The sequence below is a fragment of the Podarcis liolepis genome (genome assembly GCF_965112155.1).
Source record: "Podarcis liolepis genome assembly, chromosome: 14".
Lineage (NCBI taxonomy): Eukaryota > Metazoa > Chordata > Lepidosauria > Squamata > Lacertidae > Podarcis > Podarcis liolepis.
Window position 1 is genome coordinate 47,074,450 of NC_139569.1, and position 20,560 is coordinate 47,095,009.

Sequence of the window (20,560 nt, forward strand, 5' to 3'; positions counted from 1 at the left end):
GCTCTTGTTGATTCTTTTTTAAATTATTGATTCTCTAAAAGGGAAGCCGTTGTTATCCTTTGCCATTGTACAGAGAAGAGCTGTAAAAGGGGCCAGGTTTGCCATAGTGCTGCTGGAATAGAAATAGTTAGCTCTTGGAAGTGGATGTATACATAGATTGCTTTTGGTCTTTTGTAGTAACTAAGAAGGAAAAATGTTTGAGAGCCTCGTGTCATCCAATGTATTATTGTTTTTCATCTATTATTATGGTAGATATTTTTGTGTTTTTAAAATGTCAACCACCCTGCGATCTTTTGATGGATGATATACAAATTTTAATAATAATAATAATAATAATAATAATAATAATAATAATAATAATAATAATAATAATAATAATACAACATTTGAAAGCATTTGAAGGGGCAGAACTGGAATGGGTTATTTGTTCAGGTGGCTTGATGACTGTCCTCTGAAGCAAAACAAAAATGTCCATTTTTGAGCTACTTGCATAAGCAGAAAGATAAGGTCCATGCCCCAAGAAACTTGCAATCAATATATTGATAGTTGTGGGGAGCCAACAGACAAGTAGGAGAATAGGTAAGGGATGAGAGGCGGAATACTACTGATATAATGCTCATGCTTCATTATGCACGGAGGTTTGGGGTTAACTTCTTGACATCTTTAAAAATGTCATAGATTTGTGGAAGAACTGTGTTTATCCTCTCTTTAACTTGTGATATAACACCTTTTCTTTTTCATGAATCTGTTTGCTCCTTTTGTTATTTTTATATTGCATATTTTATTTTTATTCCTTTTTACCTTTTTCTGCTTATATATTTGTATAGACACATTACCAAAATCCAGTAAAAATATTTTCTAAAAAAATATATGAAAAAGAAATACTACTTATATCATGATACTATTTTGCTTTGTATTTTTAAGGTACTGCACAGATGAAATCCAGACATTTCCTCAGCTGTCCATGCTAGAGAGCCACATCAGCCTCATGCACGGCATCAAAAACCCAGACCTTTCCCAGATATCCAAAACCAAAGCTCCGGCAGAAGACTTGACAAAAGTAATCTACCATGCTTTTCTTAAATAATATGTAATTCTATCTCATGTGCTTGTCCTCCCCAGTTGTGTGGCCTCCTTCAAGAACTGTCCTCCTTGTGTGGACTGTGGAATTCAACTGCTAGATCTCCCATTAAAAACGTGGTTTTAAAAAAATGTAGGGAAGTTTCAGTCCATCTAGTTCCTCTATCCTCTGAGCACATGTCTCTTCTAAATTAGCTCTCGTCTTGTTTCCTAGTTAAATTACAATCCTGTGCACTGAAGAAACTTAAATTATAATCCGAATTAATAGAGTAATTAAACTGAAGATAACCAGGCAGAATGTGAGGAGAAATTAGAGGCTTCTAGGGAGCTGGTGGCAGGTCATTTTGGACATCTTTTGGCATCGTTAGAGATGGGACAGAGAGTTTTCCACATGGAGAACAATGAAATGCTGATGAGGCAATTAATACAATTAGTGATACCTGGAAGGAGCATCCACTTCCAGCAGCTTTTGTCCTTTTTTATGCAAAGCATTGATGGCAGCAATTGCTAAATCTTTCTTCCCGTCTCCTCCCAAAATGCTGCTCCATTGCATTTGTGTGTCTGTCAGGGATGGAGAACTTCCAGAGGTTATTGGACTACAACTCCTATTAAGCTTAGCCACGTGCTTCCCATCCCTAGCATAAAAATAGATCAGATCTGGGGAGTGGTCTATGGCCAGGTCAGGTCCACTGTGAGTACAGCACCCACATCTGAAGGGATCTGCTCTCCATAGGGTGTAATAGAGATTTTTGTGTGCTCTCGCTCCTCCCTGCACACACACATCATAGTGAAAGCACTGTGCAAGGCCACTGTGCGCATAGCATGTTCCTTGACCAGGCAGAAGGCTTGATCAGGGATACAGGAGTTGTGCACAGGCTTCCTCTGTCACATAATGGCTTGGTTTGCTAAGCGAGGAGGCCAGGGAAGGGGACATTGATGTGATACTCTATGGCAGCCTTCCCAAACCAAATGCTCTCCAGGTCTTGTTGGGCTCCCATCATCCCTGAGCATTGGCCATGGTGGGTGGTTCCAACGGGAGTTGTGGTCCAACAGCATCTGGAGGGCTTCTGGTTGGGAAAAGATTCCCTTTGGGGATCTCTCTCTGTATTCGCAGTGCACCCATGGTGGGCGGGAACGTTGTCTTACGGTGCTGATTGGCGCAATAAAGCCATGTGTTCATTTCCTAGGCAAAATATCCAAAGAGGGTATCTGCAGGTGGTTTGGACCAAACGGAAACTACGGCATCGGGATCTGAAGATCCACCAGCAAAAAAACTGAAGGCACACTGGAAGTGCGCCAAGTGTGGATTTGCAACGGCCGCTGAGAGTGAATTTCTGGAACACATACCTCGGCACAAGACGGACAGCTCCACGTACCAGTGCCAGCTCTGCGGCTTGTGCTACACGTCTCACATCTCTCTGAACAGGCACCTCTTCATTGTTCATAAAGTGAAAGATCCGGAGGAGGAACAGGAGGAGCCTGAGCTTGAGCCAGATTCTGAAAAAGAGGCTCAGCAAATGGAGACAAGCGAGAACGGACTTGCAGAGCCGAATGGCAAGATGAACAATGCGGACGAGGAAGGAGGTGGTTCAAAGAGCCAGGACTCTGAGGGCGACCCCACGTCCTGCGATGCAGAAAAGCCCAGCACGCAGAACAAACACCCCAAATCTCCAAATATTTAAAGAGCGTGTTTTGCCTCACTCTAAATGTTGATTGGAGGGGGGGGGGTTCTTAAGCACGCTGTTCATTTCATGGAATGGGCGCGGCATTCCATTCACTTTAATTAGGAAGGGAAATCAAAACGGCAAACTGCCACCGTCTCTGTAGCACTGAATATGTAAGAATTATGAGAGGGGGAAGTAGAATGTGATGAGGACGTCCAGCTGAACCATGTCTGAACCTTCAGGGTCAGGAGCACTTTTCTGCTTTCTGTGTGTGTCTCTCCCCCCACCCCTTTTCCAGGAACAGCAGGACCACTCTTGTCCCACTAAAGGCCTCAGCCAAGAGTTCCACCTCAGTTTTCTTCTTCTTCTTCTTCTTCTTCTTCTTCTTCTTCTTCTTCTTCTTCTTCTTCTTCTTTTTTCATAACAAGCATTGCCTTCCACTTCAGTTCCTTACCCAAGCCTGCCAGGCTTTCTGTCTGGGCTGCAAAGCCTGCGTCAACTCTTTTTCTCTTGAGATGTGAATCCACAGAGGCTTTCCTTCCCTAAAATCATGCTGGCTTCACCTTTCAGGCACTCCGTGAGTCTGGTCCTCCACCCATGCAGAACACAAAAACAAAATTGGTCTTTTTTTTTTTTCTAAAAGAGATTCGGTGCCACTAAACATTCACCTTACGTGGGTTAAATTTTGCACAAATGGAGTTTCTAGGTTCCCACTGTGTTTTAAACAATAATCAGCCTCAGCGTTGGCCCCAATTGGAGCTCTCCTGTGTTCAGAACTGGGCTGGGTTGTGCTGGAGCTTCTTGCAAGCCAAAGTACAAGCTTGCACTAATTACCCTCCATGCACATACCTGGCCTGGGAGTATTAGTGACATATATGATAGACTGCAGGGTGCCTTTCTCTCACTGGGCATATGACATTTAAATAAGAATTGGGTTGCATACGTGAAAAAATTCTGCACGGTTAAATGTTTACACTAGAGGGTTTGCTCCCACGTCGTCTCTCATGCCTAAGCTGCCCATTCAGGCCCTGTGTGATCCGGCCCAGAGCCTCAAGATTCTCCCTCCTTGTAAGCTTAGTATATTGTTCTGCTTGTGTTTGGTTCCTTCTCTTGCTGTATCAGCCAGAGCAGGATCGTCCCGTAAGAATTCCAGTCTGTGAAAAGGGCGCTGCAGGAGAAGCAGTATTCAAGGAAGCAGAACCTGTCTGTCTGTTGACATATCCAGCTGCCAAGTATAGCATGGCCGGCTGCCTATCGTCGTTTCAGAATGGAGCTTCCCAGATCACCCCCGGCAAACTGAGGACAAGAAGACGCTTGCTCCAAGAGATCTCCCTTCCTCGTTTTCTTCCAAGTGCTCCTGCTCTTGAGGAACTACATTATATCTCTTCCCTGCCCCTCCCACCTTTGCTCAATTGGCCGAATTGATTCTGGAGTTTCCTTTCCACACTTGCATTGACTCGTCTCCCCCGTCTGTGCCGTTTCCCCCTCACCTGTGCTGATCCTCATGCTTTGTGTAATACTTAACTTTTTTTATACGGTTTTTATGTTTTGAGTCTGAACCCTGCTCATTGTTTACTATAAATAATTTTAAAAAAGGAAAAAAACCCTATTTATCTTATTGCATTTGAATTGCTCACTTTCTCGTCTGAAATGTGTTTTGATAAAACCCTTTGTATTTTTTGATACTGTGTACATTTTAGTCTAGGGAATGTTTTACAAGGTAGCCTAGCTATAGTAACAATAGCAGGGGGTGGGGAGGGGGGGTGTCCCTCCCAAGCCATCACATATCTATTTAATCCGCAGTGGCATTTGTGCCTTGCTATAATGTTTACTTCAAAGTATTTCAAATAAAACCATCTAACAATGTGTGGCTGCCAGGCTCCATTCTCTAACACTGTGGTTCTTCCATGTGTGGGGCAGCAAGCCCCCCCTTAAGGAAGCAACGGCTCCTTCCCCACCCTCCTGAGTTCAGGGTTTGGGGGCCATGACTGGGGTCAAAGGCGGGCAGTTCCTTTCAGTTCCTTCCCTCAAGGCTGTAATTCATGCTGTGCATGATGAGAAGATGCCCTCAGTGGGCATCTTTATCCGTGATATCCCTCCAGCAAAGACTTTGGATCTTAACTCTCAGCTATTACTAGGGAGACTGTTCTCTTGCCTTCTCGTTTTATGAAATTTGCCGCATGAGAAGATCTCACGTGGGTCTAGCAGCACAATAAGCTCATGGTGTGCAATCTGCTCCTGTCACTTGCAGCTTTTAGCAGTTTTATGTCGTGTCCTGGTTTTCTCCCATCCTCCTTTTTAGTTTTCTAGCGGTTTAATCCTATGCATGTTTTACTCGAAAGGTAAGTTCTGCTGTGCTCCGTGGGATTTATTCCCAGGTAAGTGTATACAATTGCAGCTTGCCAACATTCAGCAGTTGGGAAGGCTCAGCTGAATTTCATTGCCATACCCTACTTTAATGGGTGGCGCTGTGGGTTAAACCTCAGAGCCTAGGGCTTGCAGATCAGAAGGTCGGCGGTTCAAATCCCCGCAAAGGGGTGAGCTCCCGTTGCTCGGTCCCTGCTCCTGCCAACCTAGCAGTTTGAAAGCACTCCAAAGTGCAAGTAGATAAATAGGTACCACTCCGGCAGGAAGGTAAACGTCGTTTCTGTGCGCTGCTCTGGTTCGCCAGAAGCGGCTTAGTCCTGCTGGCCACATGACCCGGAAGCTGTATGCCAGCTCCCTCTGCCAGTAAAACGAGATGAGCACCACAACCCCAGAGTCGGTCACGACTGGACCTAATGGTCAGGGGTCCCTTTACCTTTACCTTACCCTACTTTAATGCCTCCAGATTCCATCTCCTGTGCAATAAAATCTAGAAAGATTTGCTAGCAAAGTGGGGAGAGGGTGACTTGTCAGAGGTAGCATCTGAATGCTTCTGTCAGATTTAACGGCTGCCAATATCAGAATATCCCTGCTCCCCAATAAATATGAGGTTGCGCAATTGGAAACATGATCCCTCTCCAGCCAGTAGATAATTTGGGTTTCTTATGCAGTTACATGCGCACCTAAATATTAGATACGCATTTAGTGTTCCAGAGGCAAGCCCATGACCTTTGTACAGTATATGCCCTTTGCAAAAAGAAATCTGCAGTAGCTCCAGCTATGAACCAAAATGGCAATGCTCTCCAATATGATTCCAGCAGTGTGGCCTTAATAGTCTATTACAGCAAAACCATCAAGAGTCTTACGGCAGGAGTCTAACATGAGTGACATATGAGTGTGTTGCATTAAGTCAGGTTAAACAGTCCCAAGACTCTTGTTTTTGTTCCAACATAATCACCCATTTTTTTAAAAAATAAGCCTGATGCAATAATCTCAACCAGGATTAATACACTGCTTTAGATAAATTATTTCCAATACCACATCTGGCATCTTCGCATAATACTGCATTGTGTATTGTTCCTCCATAAGGCCAGTTCCTCGAACCGAACCTTCTCAGATTTCAGTCTACTTAATGTATTGCCTCGGTAATGGACTGGATGAGAGCCAACAAACTGAAACTCAATCCAGATAAGATGGAGGCACAGTTAGTGGGCGGTTCCCAAGACTGGATAGATGGGAGATGGCCTGCTCTTGATGAGGTTGCTCTCCCTCTGAAGGAGTGGGTACGTAGCTTGGGGGCGCTCCTAGATCCTTGGCTCAGGTGGCCTCAGTGGTGCGGACTGCATTCCTCCAGCTGCACCCCTATCTGGACAGGGAAAGCCTAACTTCTGTCATCTGTGCTCTGATAACCTCTAGGCTAGATTACTGCAATGTGTCTCTGTATAGAGTTTGGAAACTTCAGCTGGTACAGATTTGGATGACCAGGTTGTTCACCAGGAGAAGATGGTTTGAGCATATTACACTGATCCTGGCCCGACTGCACTGGACCCAAAAGCATGATGTTTACATATCGGGGCTCCTATCTTTTAAATGCATTACGACAAGCAGAAAGTCGATAGGAGAAGCAGCAATGAGGCTCCACCTGATAATTTTCTGCCTATCCAATATTAAAACTAATGGAGCGCAAGGTGCATTGTGTTGTTCTGCTCTTAAAACTTAATTACCAGAAATAATAGCAATATTGTTTTCATTTTATTAAATGGGGGGTGTAGGTTTCTGCAGCCATCAAGATTCATTTACTAATCTCCTTTTACACTTCCCAATTCATCACATAACACTAATATTGTGTAGAGGTTTAATAATATTAATAATAATTTTATTATTTATACCCTGCCCATCTGGCTGGGTTCCCTCAGTCACTATGGGCGGCATCCAACACATTAAAAATTGTAAAACAGACATTAAAAATTTCAGATGTCTTCTAAAAGTCAGATAGTTGTTTATTTGCTTGACATCTGATGGGAGGGTGTTCCACAGGGCGGGCGCCACTACCGAGAAGGCCCTCTGCCTGGTCCCCTGTAACCCCACTTCTCGCAAGTTAAAAGGCTGGACTTGATTTGGGGAGACCTGACAAATATTCAGTTGCTTCTCTTAATTTATACTTCATTATTATTTAAAGTACCTAAAACAAGCACCGTAGGCAGATTTTTGACAAAGAGGGTGGCGCTGTGGGTTAGACCACAGAGCCTAGGACTTGCTGATCAGAAGGTCGGCGGTTCGAATCCCCGCAACGGGGTAAGCTCCCGTTGCTCGGTCCCTGCTCCTGCCAACCTAGCAGTTCAAAAGCACATCAAAGTGCAAGTAGATCAATAGGTGCTGCTCCAGCGGGAAGGTAAATGGTGTTTCCGTGCGCTGCTCTGGTTCGCCAGAAGCGGCTTAGTCATGCTGGCCACATGACCCGGAAGCTATACGCCGGCTCCCTCAGCCAATAAAGCAAGATGAGCGCCACAACCCCAGAGTCGTCCGCAACTGTACCTAATGGTCAGGCGTCCCTTTATCCTTTACCTTTACAGGCCCTACCCTTGGGCATACAATGCAAGAAACACGATACATTGGGGCAATTTGGAGGAAGAAGGAAACAAGCAAATGCAAGTCTCCAAACTGTTAATGGAAGGGACACTGCTTCTTAATACTTCTTACATTCTTCCATGCCTCCTTTACCTCGGCTGCAGCTAGGTTTGCAAGAAAAGCCCAATGCCAACCAACCAGCCCCAGTGAAGCAAACAGAACAAGCCCTGCTGTCTCTCCTCACTGCAAATGGGTGGAGCTGCCACTGGGAGTTGCAACAGAGCAGTTTTGGTGATCATTGGGCGACCTTCAGGTCTCAGCCTTGCCTACTTTACAGGGATGTTGTGCTAATAAAGGAGGAGGAGGAGAAGAAGAGTTTGGATTTGATATCCCGCCTTTCACTCCCTTTAAGGAGTCTCAAAGCGGCTAACATTCTCCTTTCCCTTCCTCCCCCACAACAAACACTCTGTGAGGTGAGTGGGGCTGAGAGACTTCAGAGAAGTGTGACTGGCCCAAGGTCACCCAGCAGCAGCATGTGGAGGAGCGGGGACGCGAACCCGGTTCCCCAGATTACGTGACTACCGCTCTTAACCACTACTCCACACTGGCACAGAACACTGCTCCTTTACCTCTTTGGACAGGATGGGAAAATGCAATTCATAAATGATCTCCAAACCACTGCAATAAAAAAGGAAATGCACTCTGTGAGCTCATAATTTACGAACACACACACACAAGGTGCAGGGAATGTTATTTGATATGTGGTGGACATACAAAAGGGTAAATGAATATTGGGAAATGATTTATAATGAAGTGAAAAAAAATGCTTAAAATTACAGTCCTATCTGCTGGGGGTAATTGAGATTGAAATTTCCCCAGGCGTCAGGAAATGTTATTTATATGTGCAACAATTGCAGCCTGTGTTTTGTTAGACCCAAAATGGAATATGAGCCAGGTCCCAACCAAAGAAGAATGGCAACTTAAGTTGGCAGAATATGCACAACTTGCAGACTTGGCATATAGAATAAGAGAACAAGAAGAACCTACCTTGAAAGACGTTTGGAAAACGTTTGTTGAATATATGGAAAATAATTGTGTACAGCTGAAAACGCTGGCAGCATTAAGATAAATTCAACAGTGTAAATAGGTTTTGATGGATGTAATAATGGAAAACCGATTGATAATAGTTTTTGTACTGTTTTTAACACTTGATTGGGAGCTGCCCAGAGTGGCTTGGGAAACTCAGCCAGATGGGCGGGGTATAAATAATAAATTATTATTATTATTATTACTACTATTATTACTATTATTATTATTATTATATGCAGGGGTATAAGATATGTATATAAAATGGACCATGGAAAGAGAAGAAGGGAAGTCATGGATATCTCAAGTATGGGAAATGTTTATCTGAAATTGTAAAACAAAATTTAATTAAAAAATCACATTTTAAAATAAGCGCCTCGGTTTCTTAAACGTTCTGCCTTCATCTTCCTCCGCGCGTGCAGCTCCGGGAGGGGCGGGGCGGGGAGGACCAGCTTCTCTCAGGCCGCTCTGGGGAATGGATCTCCATGGTCGGGCTGGGCGGAAGCGGTGTCAGTCGACCGGAGGCGGAAGTGCGGGGCTCCATTGGTTTCCCCGGTGCTGGCATTTTTTTTTGTTCCCCCCCACCTCTCCCTCCCCAAGTCCCCTCGTGATGCTTTCTCTGGATTTCTTAGACGATGTTCGGCGGATGAATAAGCGGCAGGTGCGCGCGGACGCCCGGAGGGGACGGGGAGCCGAGGGCCACGAGGGAGGGGGGAGGGAAAGAGAAAAGGAAGGGGGGAGGGAGGAGAAAAGGGAGGGGGAGGGGAGCTGCAGCCCCTGAGGGGGGGGAGGGGAGCCGCAGCCCCGGAGGGGGGAGAAAAGGGTGGGGGGAGGGGTTGTGTAGCCTCGTAGGATCAAAGGCCTGAGGGGTCGCCTTGAGGGGGGAGGAGGATTAATTAATTTAAACCCCGCCTTTTTCCCTGACAGGGACCCAAGGCGGCTTGCAGATAAAACCAAGAAAAGCTAAGAACATAGGGGAGGCGGGGGGGGGGAAATCATTTAAAAAACAATTAAACATTAACAGAATCAAAACTAGACTTTGATATCCCTCCCTCCCTTAATGGCAGAACTTGGAGGCAGGGAGGAGCCACCTAGTGATGGAAAGAACCTCGCTGGCCGTAAATTTAGGACAGACGGCATAGAGCCGTGGTTCTCAAACTTTGCGCACACCACACCAACTTTTTTATTCATTATAAATGCAGTGGTACCTCGGGTTAAGTACTTAAGTCGTTCTGGAGGTCTCTTCTTATCCTGAAGCACCACTTTAGCTAATGGGGCCTCCTGCTGCTGCTGCTGCGCCGCCGGGCAAAATTTCTGTTCTCATCCTGAAGCAAAGTTCTTAACCCGAGGTACTATTTCTGGGTTAGCGGAGTCTGTAACCTGAAGCATATGTAACCCGAGGTACCACTGTACATTGGACAACACAGCTAGGATTGTCCTCGGTATCACGTGGTGCTCTTGCTCTCATTTTGAAAAGATATCTGTGCACATTCTGCAAATAAAAATAATTATTTTGATACAGTGGTGCCTCGTGTTACGTACCGCCCCCCTTACGAATGCTGCGGGTTACGTGCTCCTCTAACCCGGAAGTAGATGCCCCTTGTTGCGACCTTTGCCCCGGGATGTGAGCGGAAGTTGCGCTCCGGTGGCGCGGCATCAATGGGAGGCGCCATTGGAGAAAGCACACCTCATGTTACTGGCAGTTTCATGTTACGAACAGACTCCGGAACAGATTAAGTACGTAACACGAGGTACCACTGGGCCCTCTTCACATAGCACATTGTTTTAAGAGCACAGGGAGCTTCCTTCTGCTAGGTTGACACTTGTATGTTTATCTAGCTCAGTGATGTCTGATTTGACAAGCAATGGATTTCCAGAGTCTTTCAAAATGAGCTGCTCCCTGATCCTTTACGATCTTGATTTGCAGTGAAATCCTTTTTATGATGGTGTGCACTGTCAATTAAAATTGCATGTTGGGGAGGGACCGTACTTCAAGTAGTATGCCACTTGCTGTGTGCAAAGCAATTTTACTCAGAAGTCAGTCGTGTCTAAGGTGGCAATCTTAGGAAATTTGATGTTACATGATGTTGCCTCCCCTGGCTTACAGCCTGAGGCTAAACATCTGTATTTAGAAAGAAACCCCATTGATTTCAATACAGTATGTGCTTATAATTGGCCTTAGATGACTTTGAAATGGGGTTTGGCAGGTCTCTTCAACCTTTTCCAACCTTGAACGTACCTTTAACCAAGCATGAATTTGGGGACAGATTTCTTAATCCTTTACCATATATTTGCATCATTGCATGGTGATAATGCTGTTGTGACCCACCTTGGATCAGACTTGCTCCCACTTGGTTTGTCCAGGTAAAGGGTGCTTTTTCCTTTTGCTTGGCTCAACTGGAGATTAAGAGCAAACAGATTGTAGATAAGGCAATTTGGAAGTAAGGCCTGCTGTGTTTAGTGGAGCTTGCTTCCGTTTGCAAAGGATTGAAGCCATGCAACATAAACTCATGCTTGTTTATTTAGAACTAAGTGCTACCAATTGAAAAGAATTTACTTTCAATTAAGTGTGGCTAAGAGTGCAGCTTGAAGGTGTGGTGGGAAGGGGCGCTGTCATGCGACACTTGCATGAAGCAGTGTTCAGCTGCTGGACTCAATGTGATTTGCTATCAGTAGATACAGGAAGAGTTGAGCTGTTAGCACAGAGCGCCTATAAAACCATCCAAAGTCCCAACATCCTGCTGCAAGATTGGAAGTCCTTTAATTGGCCACTGTGCACAAACTAGTCTTCAGTATCCCCCAAGAAGTCAGCAAAGCACTGAAGGGCAAGTATGGCTAACTGTTTTGGGGCAAAGGGCTACAAAACCCATGACCGATCCTCCAGGTCTGATGTGTGATTAGTGCAAAAGTGGGCATAGGCATTAAAATTCAGATCCAGTATGTTGACCTCCAGACAATATCGAGTCTCAGAATATTTAAAGCTGTCAGTTTAAACCACTTTATTTGAACTGGGTTCCACTGTTTTAACAGTGCTTGAGAATTCAAATGTAATTGTATGTCCAGGCAAGCTGCTGGTTGCACTCCACTTACTCCCAAGTAGTGCTGTTGACAGTGATGGGACTTGCAGACGAAACAAGTTTGCCAACTACAGTTAGAGAAAGCAGGGTGGGCTTTTTGGAGTGGGGTTTCTCTTGAGAGAGATCTTTGTGCCTATGTATCTTGGGCAGTGGGGTGGCTTTTGTGTTCTCAGTGCCTACCTCACCCTTGTCCCCTTCACCCCCTCCCAGCTGTATTACCAGGTGCTGAACTTTGGGATGATCGTTTCCTCAGCGCTGATGATCTGGAAGGGGCTGATGGTGGCAACGGGCAGTGAAAGCCCCATCGTGGTCGTGCTTAGGTAAAACTGTGCTGGGAATCTCTGGTTGCAGGGTGAGACCTCAAGGATTGCTGGAGCTCAGATAGCTTGGAATGGCTTGTCTGGGCTGGAGCATCTTCTGGGCATGGCCTCTGCCAACCAGCACAGACCCTTTCACCTCTGCCATCTTGACAGATGGGCCTATGAAACCCAGAATAGCAAGAAACTGCTATTCAAACATCTGTAAAAAGGCAGGGTGCAAACCCCAAAATATTCAAAAGCCCACCACGTAGGGGGTGCGTTTCTTGGGTGACAGAGTGCAAAAGGGCCTGTCCATTATTAAGTAAACTGTATTTTTCAAGATAGGCATTACACTTTTAATGTAGGGAGGGAGAGATCGAGAGAGTAATTAGCCCTTGAGGGGAGGCATTCTAGGAATATGAACATATCTATTCATATGAAGTCAGCTCCTTGGGCTATCTAGTCCAGTGTTGTCTAGTTTGATTGACAGCAGACCACAAAGACTTCCAGTGTATTACTTTCCTAGATGTGCCTCCTGAGGCCCTTTTAATGGGAGCGGGTTGGGCTTAAAACTGGGGCTGCAGAGCAGAAAGAGACAATAAAGCAATCCAGAGTTCTGAACCTGCATTTTGCTGTGAGGTAGGCCAGACCATCTCCACTGGTGGCCACTTGAGCTGTGGGGTTTCTGATAGCTTGATTATAGTAGTAAAATAGTTGGGCTAATGCTGGCAGATCTTCATATACTCCAGGATAGATTCCCAGGGTTACCTAGGTCTTCTACAGCTGCCTTTGAAGCTGCTACTCTAATGGAGCCAGCAAGGTGAATAATAGTACTAAACTGTTACATAAAAGGGAAAACATGGACCCACAGCTTGAGAAGAGCCAAGATCCGTTTCTTCCTACCCATATATTAATGCGTATGAAATGAAAAGAAAGGCTGCCAAGAGATCAGTAGTCCAAGTCAGCTGGCAGGGAAGACTAAAGGCACAATAAAGTGCAGCTTCCTGGCTTCCTCAGTACAGACTGTCCTGAGAGAGCTGCTGGTGTATTTCTTTTCTGACTCTTTTAACTGCAAGGATAGAAGGCCTTGTGAATTTTTATCTCTCTGCCTTCTGCATGCAGTTGAGTCCACTTAATGGGTAACCTTCAGCCCTCCAGATGTTCTTGGCCTCCAGCTTCTGTGCAATGGTCAGGGATGATGGGAGTCCTGGTCCAACAGTATCTGGACAGCACAGGTTCCCCATCCCTTCTTTAAACATTAACAGCCATGCCGTGAGATGGACTCATGGACAAGAGTGTAACATGTCAAGGACTCCTGTAGAGCTCATTACTTCTTGGAAAAGTTCCCATTGTCGGGTGTGGCAGTACAGTAAAGGAGCTTCAGATGGGCTGAATTGCGCGAGGTTGCATTCTGGGTCATAGCACGATGGTGTGAAATAGCTTCTTAGTGGAAGACCCATGGAAAAGCCTTCATACACCTTGTTCTGCCCCCTCTTTGTGACATTTTAGGGTTACTTCCTGGTTTGACATGATGCACGCTTGTGCGGTTGCACACATATCAGACACACCTAAAACATTTGCTGCCTGTACTTACGATAACATGTCTATACCAGCTTTCTTTGTGATGCAGACACAAGACACATAACAACAAACAAAATGAAACAATACTCTAACAATAAAACTGATTAAAATATAAACAGAGTCCTTAAAAATGGAACAAATCCTAAAATGCTTCAATTAAAACAAACACACACACACACACACACACACACACACAGAAAAGGAGCAGTCCTAGGATACCAAATATACCCATCTGAGAGTGTTGTTCCACAGTATGGGGCCACTACTGAGAAGGCCATCTCTTGTGTTTCTATGAGCCTCCATCAATGGTGGGACTGTAAGAAGGGCTTCAGATGCTTTGCAATTTCCTCTAAAATGTTTATACAGGAAGAAGCAGCTCTGAAGAAAACCCTGGTCTTAGACAGTAGACCAGTTTGGGGCCATTCAGATGTAGTTGTTTCCTGTAAGGGTTGATGGGAGTTGTAGACCCAACAACATCTGGAGGGCCCCAGGTTGATGAAGATTGCAATAGCCAAATAATATTCCGAAGCTTTATCCCTAAGCTTACATCCCATATGGCTGATGGCTTGCACTATCTGCAGATCTTCTGCCAGAGCTTGAAATGAGACTCCAGAAGACTCCCTCTTTGTCTTTGCTTTCCTTGTCAGAATGTCAGTATTTCCTGGCAACTGGAGGCATAACGTACAGATGCACAATGCTTACAAAGTTCAGCATCTCTGCCTGCACTAGATCAATTATTGTAAAATTTGAAAGGTTAAGGATTTTGAATCACTTTGCCATTTCCCAGACATCAGTAATGACCTAGCAGTGCCTGGGATAAAATAATGCTGGTGATTGAGAGAATCAATAACAGCCCCTTACTGCAGCACATGAGGAATTAGATTCCCGGGAGTTTTCATTTGCATGCACATGAAGATTCCCGCTGTATTTCATTCTTAAAGTGATAGCTGGTGTAGTTTAGTCCATTCTAGCAGTCCTGTAGCCCTTCAAAACCACCCTGGGTGATGATATCTCAGGACACAAACGCTGTGCTCATTAACCGATGGCTTTGTCTTCCAGCGGCAGTATGGAGCCTGCATTTCACAGAGGAGATCTCCTGTTCTTAACCAATCGTATCGAGGAGCCAATCAGAGTGGGCGAAATCGTGGTCTTTAGGATAGAAGGAAGGGAAATTCCAATAGTGCATCGGGTTTTGAAAATTCATGAAAAGTACGTGTACCTTTCTGGATGGTGATTGCTGCAAAAGTCTGTTGACATGTCGCTTGATGCTGGAATCCTTTTCCAGACAGCGGCTGCGTTCAGATGTCACATTACCATGGTTTAGAGGATAGAGAACAAGTTCTGTGCTTGTGCAATCCTCTTCTATGCTCAGTTTCATTTGTTGCTTTGTGGTTTGAATAAACCACAGCCTGCCATGGCATCCAAACCATCAAGTTGGCTTGAGCAAACCCTCTGAACCAGGAGTGCAGTCATGATTTGATCCTCATTTTGAAATTGTATTTCAACAGCTTGTTCAAATCACAGGTTACTGATTCAGATCAGCAAACTAGTTTGGTTAAACCTGGAATAGTTTTATTAAGTCCAGTGCTTGAAGAGAAGAGGAAGCTGCTTCCCGATCCTTTAAAGATCACAAGATAAGGGTGTGTGATGTCTGAACGTGTTTGGCTGCCTTGGAAATAACACAGGAAATAGCATTCTGTCCTTGGCTTGGTGGGGGTATTTGCAGTTCTGGAATAGCTGTGGAATCTAAACCATGGCTATTTTATGCTGTGGCACAGTTTATTGGATGAATGCTGCTGTTCCTGTGTCGTTGTCCCCCGCTGAGTTTATTGGACTGTTTATTGGATCTTGCATTCTATGTTTATAAGAAGGCCTCTCCCATCTATTCTCATAAAAGTATATACAATATGCAGTGACCAAATAAATTGGCTGTCTTTTGATAGGAACTACTTTTAATGTGATCCCCTCCCCAGTTGCTTGACTTCATAACATTTTCTCTGTCCTTTAGCTTTGCAACGTCCCTTAAACCCTGTAGTCTGCTGGACCTGACAGAGTATCCCAGTAGAGTGTGTGTGTGTGTGTGTGTGTGTGTGTGTGTGTGTTTGTGCAGGAGTTCATGCAACATGGCTGTCTAAGACTGAAGGTGCATAATTTATATTCTAGTCGCTTTGGGGTGTCTCATGGGAAGTGACTAATAAACAAAATGAAAACCAATAATGATGATTTTGTAGAATCTTTCCCTGAATTGCATCCCATTCATTTTCTCTCTCTGGGACAGGCATGTTTTATTACATTTCCGACATTTGCACACATCTGTAACCCTGTTGTGCAATGGCATCCTGTCCAGAGGAATGAGAGGCACACCAGTTTTTTATGTTTTGTTTTGTTTTATTAAAAAAAGTTGCTGGATTCTCCCTTGGTTGCCCTTCAGCAGCTACCTAACTCTGGTTTTCCCTCCCTAAGACAAAACGGAGACATCAAGTTCTTGACGAAGGGTGACAATAATGCTGTTGATGACAGAGGCTTGTACAAGCAAGGCCAGCACTGGCTGGAGAAGAAAGACGTGGTGGGGCGAGCAAGAGGGTAAGCTATGAGCCAGCAGGGGACGATGTGTAGCGTACCTTGCATGTTCAATTTCCAGTTAAGCTGTCAGTCTTTAGCACACATTTTTCAACATTCCTCTTTGTTAAAAGTAAAAAGAAACTAGCACCAGAAGGGGAGGGGCTGGGGTAGAGGTACTCCCTCAATGTGCTAACTTTTGACTTGCAGAATTTGCGGAGAGCAAGCATGCAAATGTTGCAGTCCCCTACCCACTCTCTGAAATGCTACCATTTCAGGAGTCTGTCATCTTGTTTTTCCTCCATGTGGCCAAAGCCTTGTCCTATCTATCGAATGCATCTTCAGAACCAACAGTCAACCCAATGTGTGTCTAACAGTGGCATAATCTCTTTCTTTTTAGATTTGTGCCATACATTGGAATAGTGACCATCCTTATGAACGATTACCCAAAATTTAAGGTATGATCTTCCACGCAGTTCATCTGCTAGAGAAAATATCTCCTCCTTTAGGCAGGAAGCTTTTATGTAGAAAAGTTGTTAGCAGGATCTCTGCAGTTCTTCCCAGTTCTTCCCATTTGTGCAACAGAATTCCTTCCTTTCCTCCCCTTGTATATCCCCTAAATTGGCTCTGAGGGTTCCCCCAACCCTGTGGAGGTGGGGGGGGGGGGCGCATGGGGAGAGGAAAGGGGACAGGAAGTTCCATTGTGCAAGATGAGTGAGTCAGATACTGTCCCAGATAGAGATCCTGAGCCCCTTTTAAACAGATCAGACGGTGTGTTTTTATTTTATTTTTAATTTTTATCGGAATTTTATTTACAACATAACACAAACCCCCCACCCCACCCCACCCCCAATACACAAATCCACCCTAATTAAACGTGAACATAACAAAAATACAGAAGCTTTTCTACTAGGGATAACAGACACAGGTATAGCAAGAGAAGATCAGAAAATATTCCTGTCTGCCACAGGAGCGGCAAGGATCCTAATTGCTAAAAACTGGAAAAAAAAGTGTTGGCTATTTGCAGTATAGTAGCGCAGAGAGCTTGCTGGGGAGACCATGCATTAAAAAAGGACTCAAAAAATAACAAGCTTTTAATTACAAAAACTCCATTTACACTAAATACATCAACAACCATGACCCAACCACCAGCCCATTCCCCAGGGTAATGGGAGAGCTGGGTGCTGCTCCTTATATACTACACCCAATTGCTGACACAACAATGATGAACCTTTACATTTAAAGAAACCATTCAACAAAAAGAAGCTGTGCCAACAAAAAAGGAATGGCAAGGTAAACTGTTAGAGTATATTGAACTGGCTAGATTAGCAGAGGCAATTCGAGATCACACTAGGCAAGTTTCAAAAAGCATGGGGGGAAAGCATGGGGAAAATGCAGAGAATACTTCACAAAACAGTGCCTTAAAATACATACCTGTACTTGTTTCAGTTAATGTCTGCAGGAGACTTTGTGGATATTTAAGTTATAATTAGAAAAATCTTAATAATTATTCATAAAGGAAACCGTTTATAAGAAGTAAATAAGGAGGCCAGATGCAGGATAAAGGAAGTCTTTTATTTGGTTGTTTGTATTGTTGTATGTTATGCTCACTGTATGTTATGTTCAGATCAGACAATGTGAACCTGCTTCTAATTATGTGATCGCAGTGTTTGAGCATCCCCTCCTCCACCCCCTTTGCAGAGCCTGGAGCTTTGCTTAACTCTTTGGGCATGGAGTGGGGGTGAGGAAAGGCCAGAATACATCAGGTGGGGAGGCACTTATGACTTAGCATGATAGGGAAAGCCAAGGAATTGCAGCCCATCCCACACAAAGACTTGCTCTGACTTCCAAACGGGTAAAGAAACTCTACATATTCTAGACGTTTTCCATTGCATCTCTTCAGGCTTGCTCCTCAAGGAGGTGATAACCCTGTGCCTGGGATGTCCAACTTCAGATTGGGGGGGGTGTTACATGATTAATTCCTCAATTATAAAATAAATCCCTGAACATAAAAAACCAGCACAGTCAGGGTGAAGGCTAAGCTAGAACCATTTCCCCTTTGACATCTAGCTTTTTTGTGGAGAGAGAGAGAGAGAGAGAGAGAGAGAGAGAGAGAGAGAAGAGCAGGGGTGGGTTTGATCCCATCATGTAAACCCCATCTGCAGTCTGAAGGTGGTGGTATGGTCCACTGTCCAGGTATTAGTTTGCCACCTTGATGAGTATTATTATTATTATTATTATTATTATTATTATTATTATTCCACTCTATGCCCACAGGTCTCAGGGGGTTCACAGGATAAAATCAAATATAAAAACTGAAATTACATAAACAAAATAAAACAAAAACAACACCCCCCCAAAAAAAAACCAGCCCACATTTTTGAAGGCATTACAGTTAGGTTTTTTGTTTTGGTTTTGTTAAGCTGAGATGTTGTGATTCTATGAAATCTTGAGATCCTGTATAGTAGCCTGTCTTCCATTCTATTCTACAAATCACGATTGTGCATTCTTATACCTAAGCTGTAAGTGTGTTTGACAGCTCAAATCCTTTTGTCTTTCCCCCCCACAGTACACTGTCCTCTTTCTACTGGGCTTGTTTGTGCTGGTGCATCGAGAGTAGCCTGCCACCCAGGGAGGCCAGCTGGAGATGCCATTTGCTCTTGAGTAGACAGTGAGGTGTGATGTATGTACATTTCACTGCTTCTTAACCAAGTTCGGTTTGGCTTTTGTTTTTGTTTTTCAACAGCCGTGTAACAGGAGAGTCGATCCCAGTATTTTGAACAGTTTGTCACATTTTAGCATTTTTGTACATCAGTGGATTTTTATATTAAAAGATTTAAGCCAAAGCATCTTGTCTTTCTATGAGCTTATGAGTTCTCTCTTCGTTCTTGCTGGTCACATTAAGTTAGACGGGAGCAGGGCTTTGGCGACCAGCTTGAGGGCACCACAAGTGGATGAATCCATGGGGCAAGCAGACTGTATCAAGATCTAAATGAAACATCGTGAGGCACCCATAATCCCTATCATACCTTCTGATTTTAAAACTGTAAAAGTACAGCAGCTTCTAAGGTCTCCTTTGAGAACTACAGGGAACAGCATCGAGTACTTGACTTGGCATTTGAATAGCCATGCTTGTTTTACCGGGCACAATAAAATTCTGCTCCTCCACCACCACCTTTCCTTGAGTGAAAGGCTCCAATTTTTGTGGCACGTACATTTTCTATATGTTTGCAAGAACTCCCATTGGGACAACACAGTCCCTGCTGTGTTGTAGTGGAACATTATTTGACACAGCATGCAAAAGCCAGTTGCAGTAGGAACATAAGAAGCTACCTTGTACTGAGCCCAGACCACTGGTCATTCTAGCCCAGTCCTGTTTCCATTCACTGCCAGCAACTCTCCAGAATTTCAGGTGGGGAATTTTCCCAGCCCTACTGGGAGATGCTAGAAATTAAACCTAGAGCCTTCTGCATGGAAAACAGACGCTCTGCCAGTGATCCATGAGACATCATTAAGACAACTAGGAAATTGCTTTAAAATGTGTGCCCTGCCCCTCCCACAAGAAAGCTTCAGGATACAGTGGTACCTCGGGTTACATACGCTTCAGGTTACAGACTCCGCTAACCTAGAAATAGTGCTTCAGGTTAAGAACTTTGCTTCAGGATGAGAACAGAAATCGCGTGGCGGTGGTGCGGCAGCAGTGGGAGGCCCCATTAGCTAAAGTGGTGCTTCAGGTTAAGAACAGTTTCAGTTTCAGGACCTCCAGAACGAATTAAATATGTAACCAGAGGCACCACTGTACAGTCATACCTCGGGTTAAAGTTGCTTCAGGTTGAGCGTTTTCAGGTTGTGCTCTGCGGCGACCCGGAAGTAACGGAACGCGTTACTTCTGGGTTTCACCGTATGTGCACACGCTCAAAATGACGTCACACGTATGTGTAGAAGTGGTGAATTGTGACACGCGCAGATGCAGGTTGTGTTTTCTTCAGGATGCGAACAGGGCTCCGGAACGGATCCCGTTCGCATCCAGAGGTACCACTGTACTTGCACAGGACACAGTGAGATGTGAATGGGCAATGGTGTACAGCCTATCGAAGAGGTACTGAGTTCTACCACAAAAGTCAGATGAAGACCACATGGGACTCTTCATAGAAAGGACCTGGTTGACACCTGCAGCAGAATGAGATGGGAGAATCTGGAGGTGCAGAGTGGAACGTACCGTACCACTTCAGATTGGGGATGTCCTTTGTGAATGCTTCCCCCTTGTGTAAAAACAAAAAAA

At 44.6% G+C, this 20,560-nt stretch overlaps 2 protein-coding genes across 4 annotated transcripts in view; both read left to right on the plus strand.

The window, feature by feature from the left end:
* The window catches only part of ZNF592 (zinc finger protein 592), a 45,391-nt gene extending 40,781 nt beyond the window's left edge, over nt 1–4,610 (plus strand). For all 3 annotated transcript variants that reach the window (XM_083475576.1, XM_083475577.1, XM_083475575.1), the window contains exons 8-9: nt 925–1,060; nt 2,268–4,610. In XM_083475576.1, the coding sequence (XP_083331702.1) occupies nt 925–1,060; nt 2,268–2,762 (631 nt within the window). In that variant the 3' untranslated portion in view covers nt 2,763–4,610. The remainder of the gene's footprint in view (nt 1–924; nt 1,061–2,267) is intronic.
* A 4,654-nt stretch (nt 4,611–9,264) lies between these two features.
* On the plus strand, nt 9,265–19,124 carry SEC11A (SEC11 homolog A, signal peptidase complex subunit). The gene is made up of 6 exons (XM_083476048.1): nt 9,265–9,423; nt 12,050–12,159; nt 14,779–14,928; nt 16,183–16,302; nt 16,679–16,736; nt 18,848–19,124. The coding sequence occupies exons 1-6, from the start codon at nt 9,373–9,375 to the stop codon at nt 18,896–18,898; spliced, it is 540 nt and encodes a 179-aa protein (XP_083332174.1). The 5' UTR covers nt 9,265–9,372; the 3' UTR covers nt 18,899–19,124.
* The last annotated feature ends 1,436 nt before the right edge of the window (nt 19,125–20,560 follow it).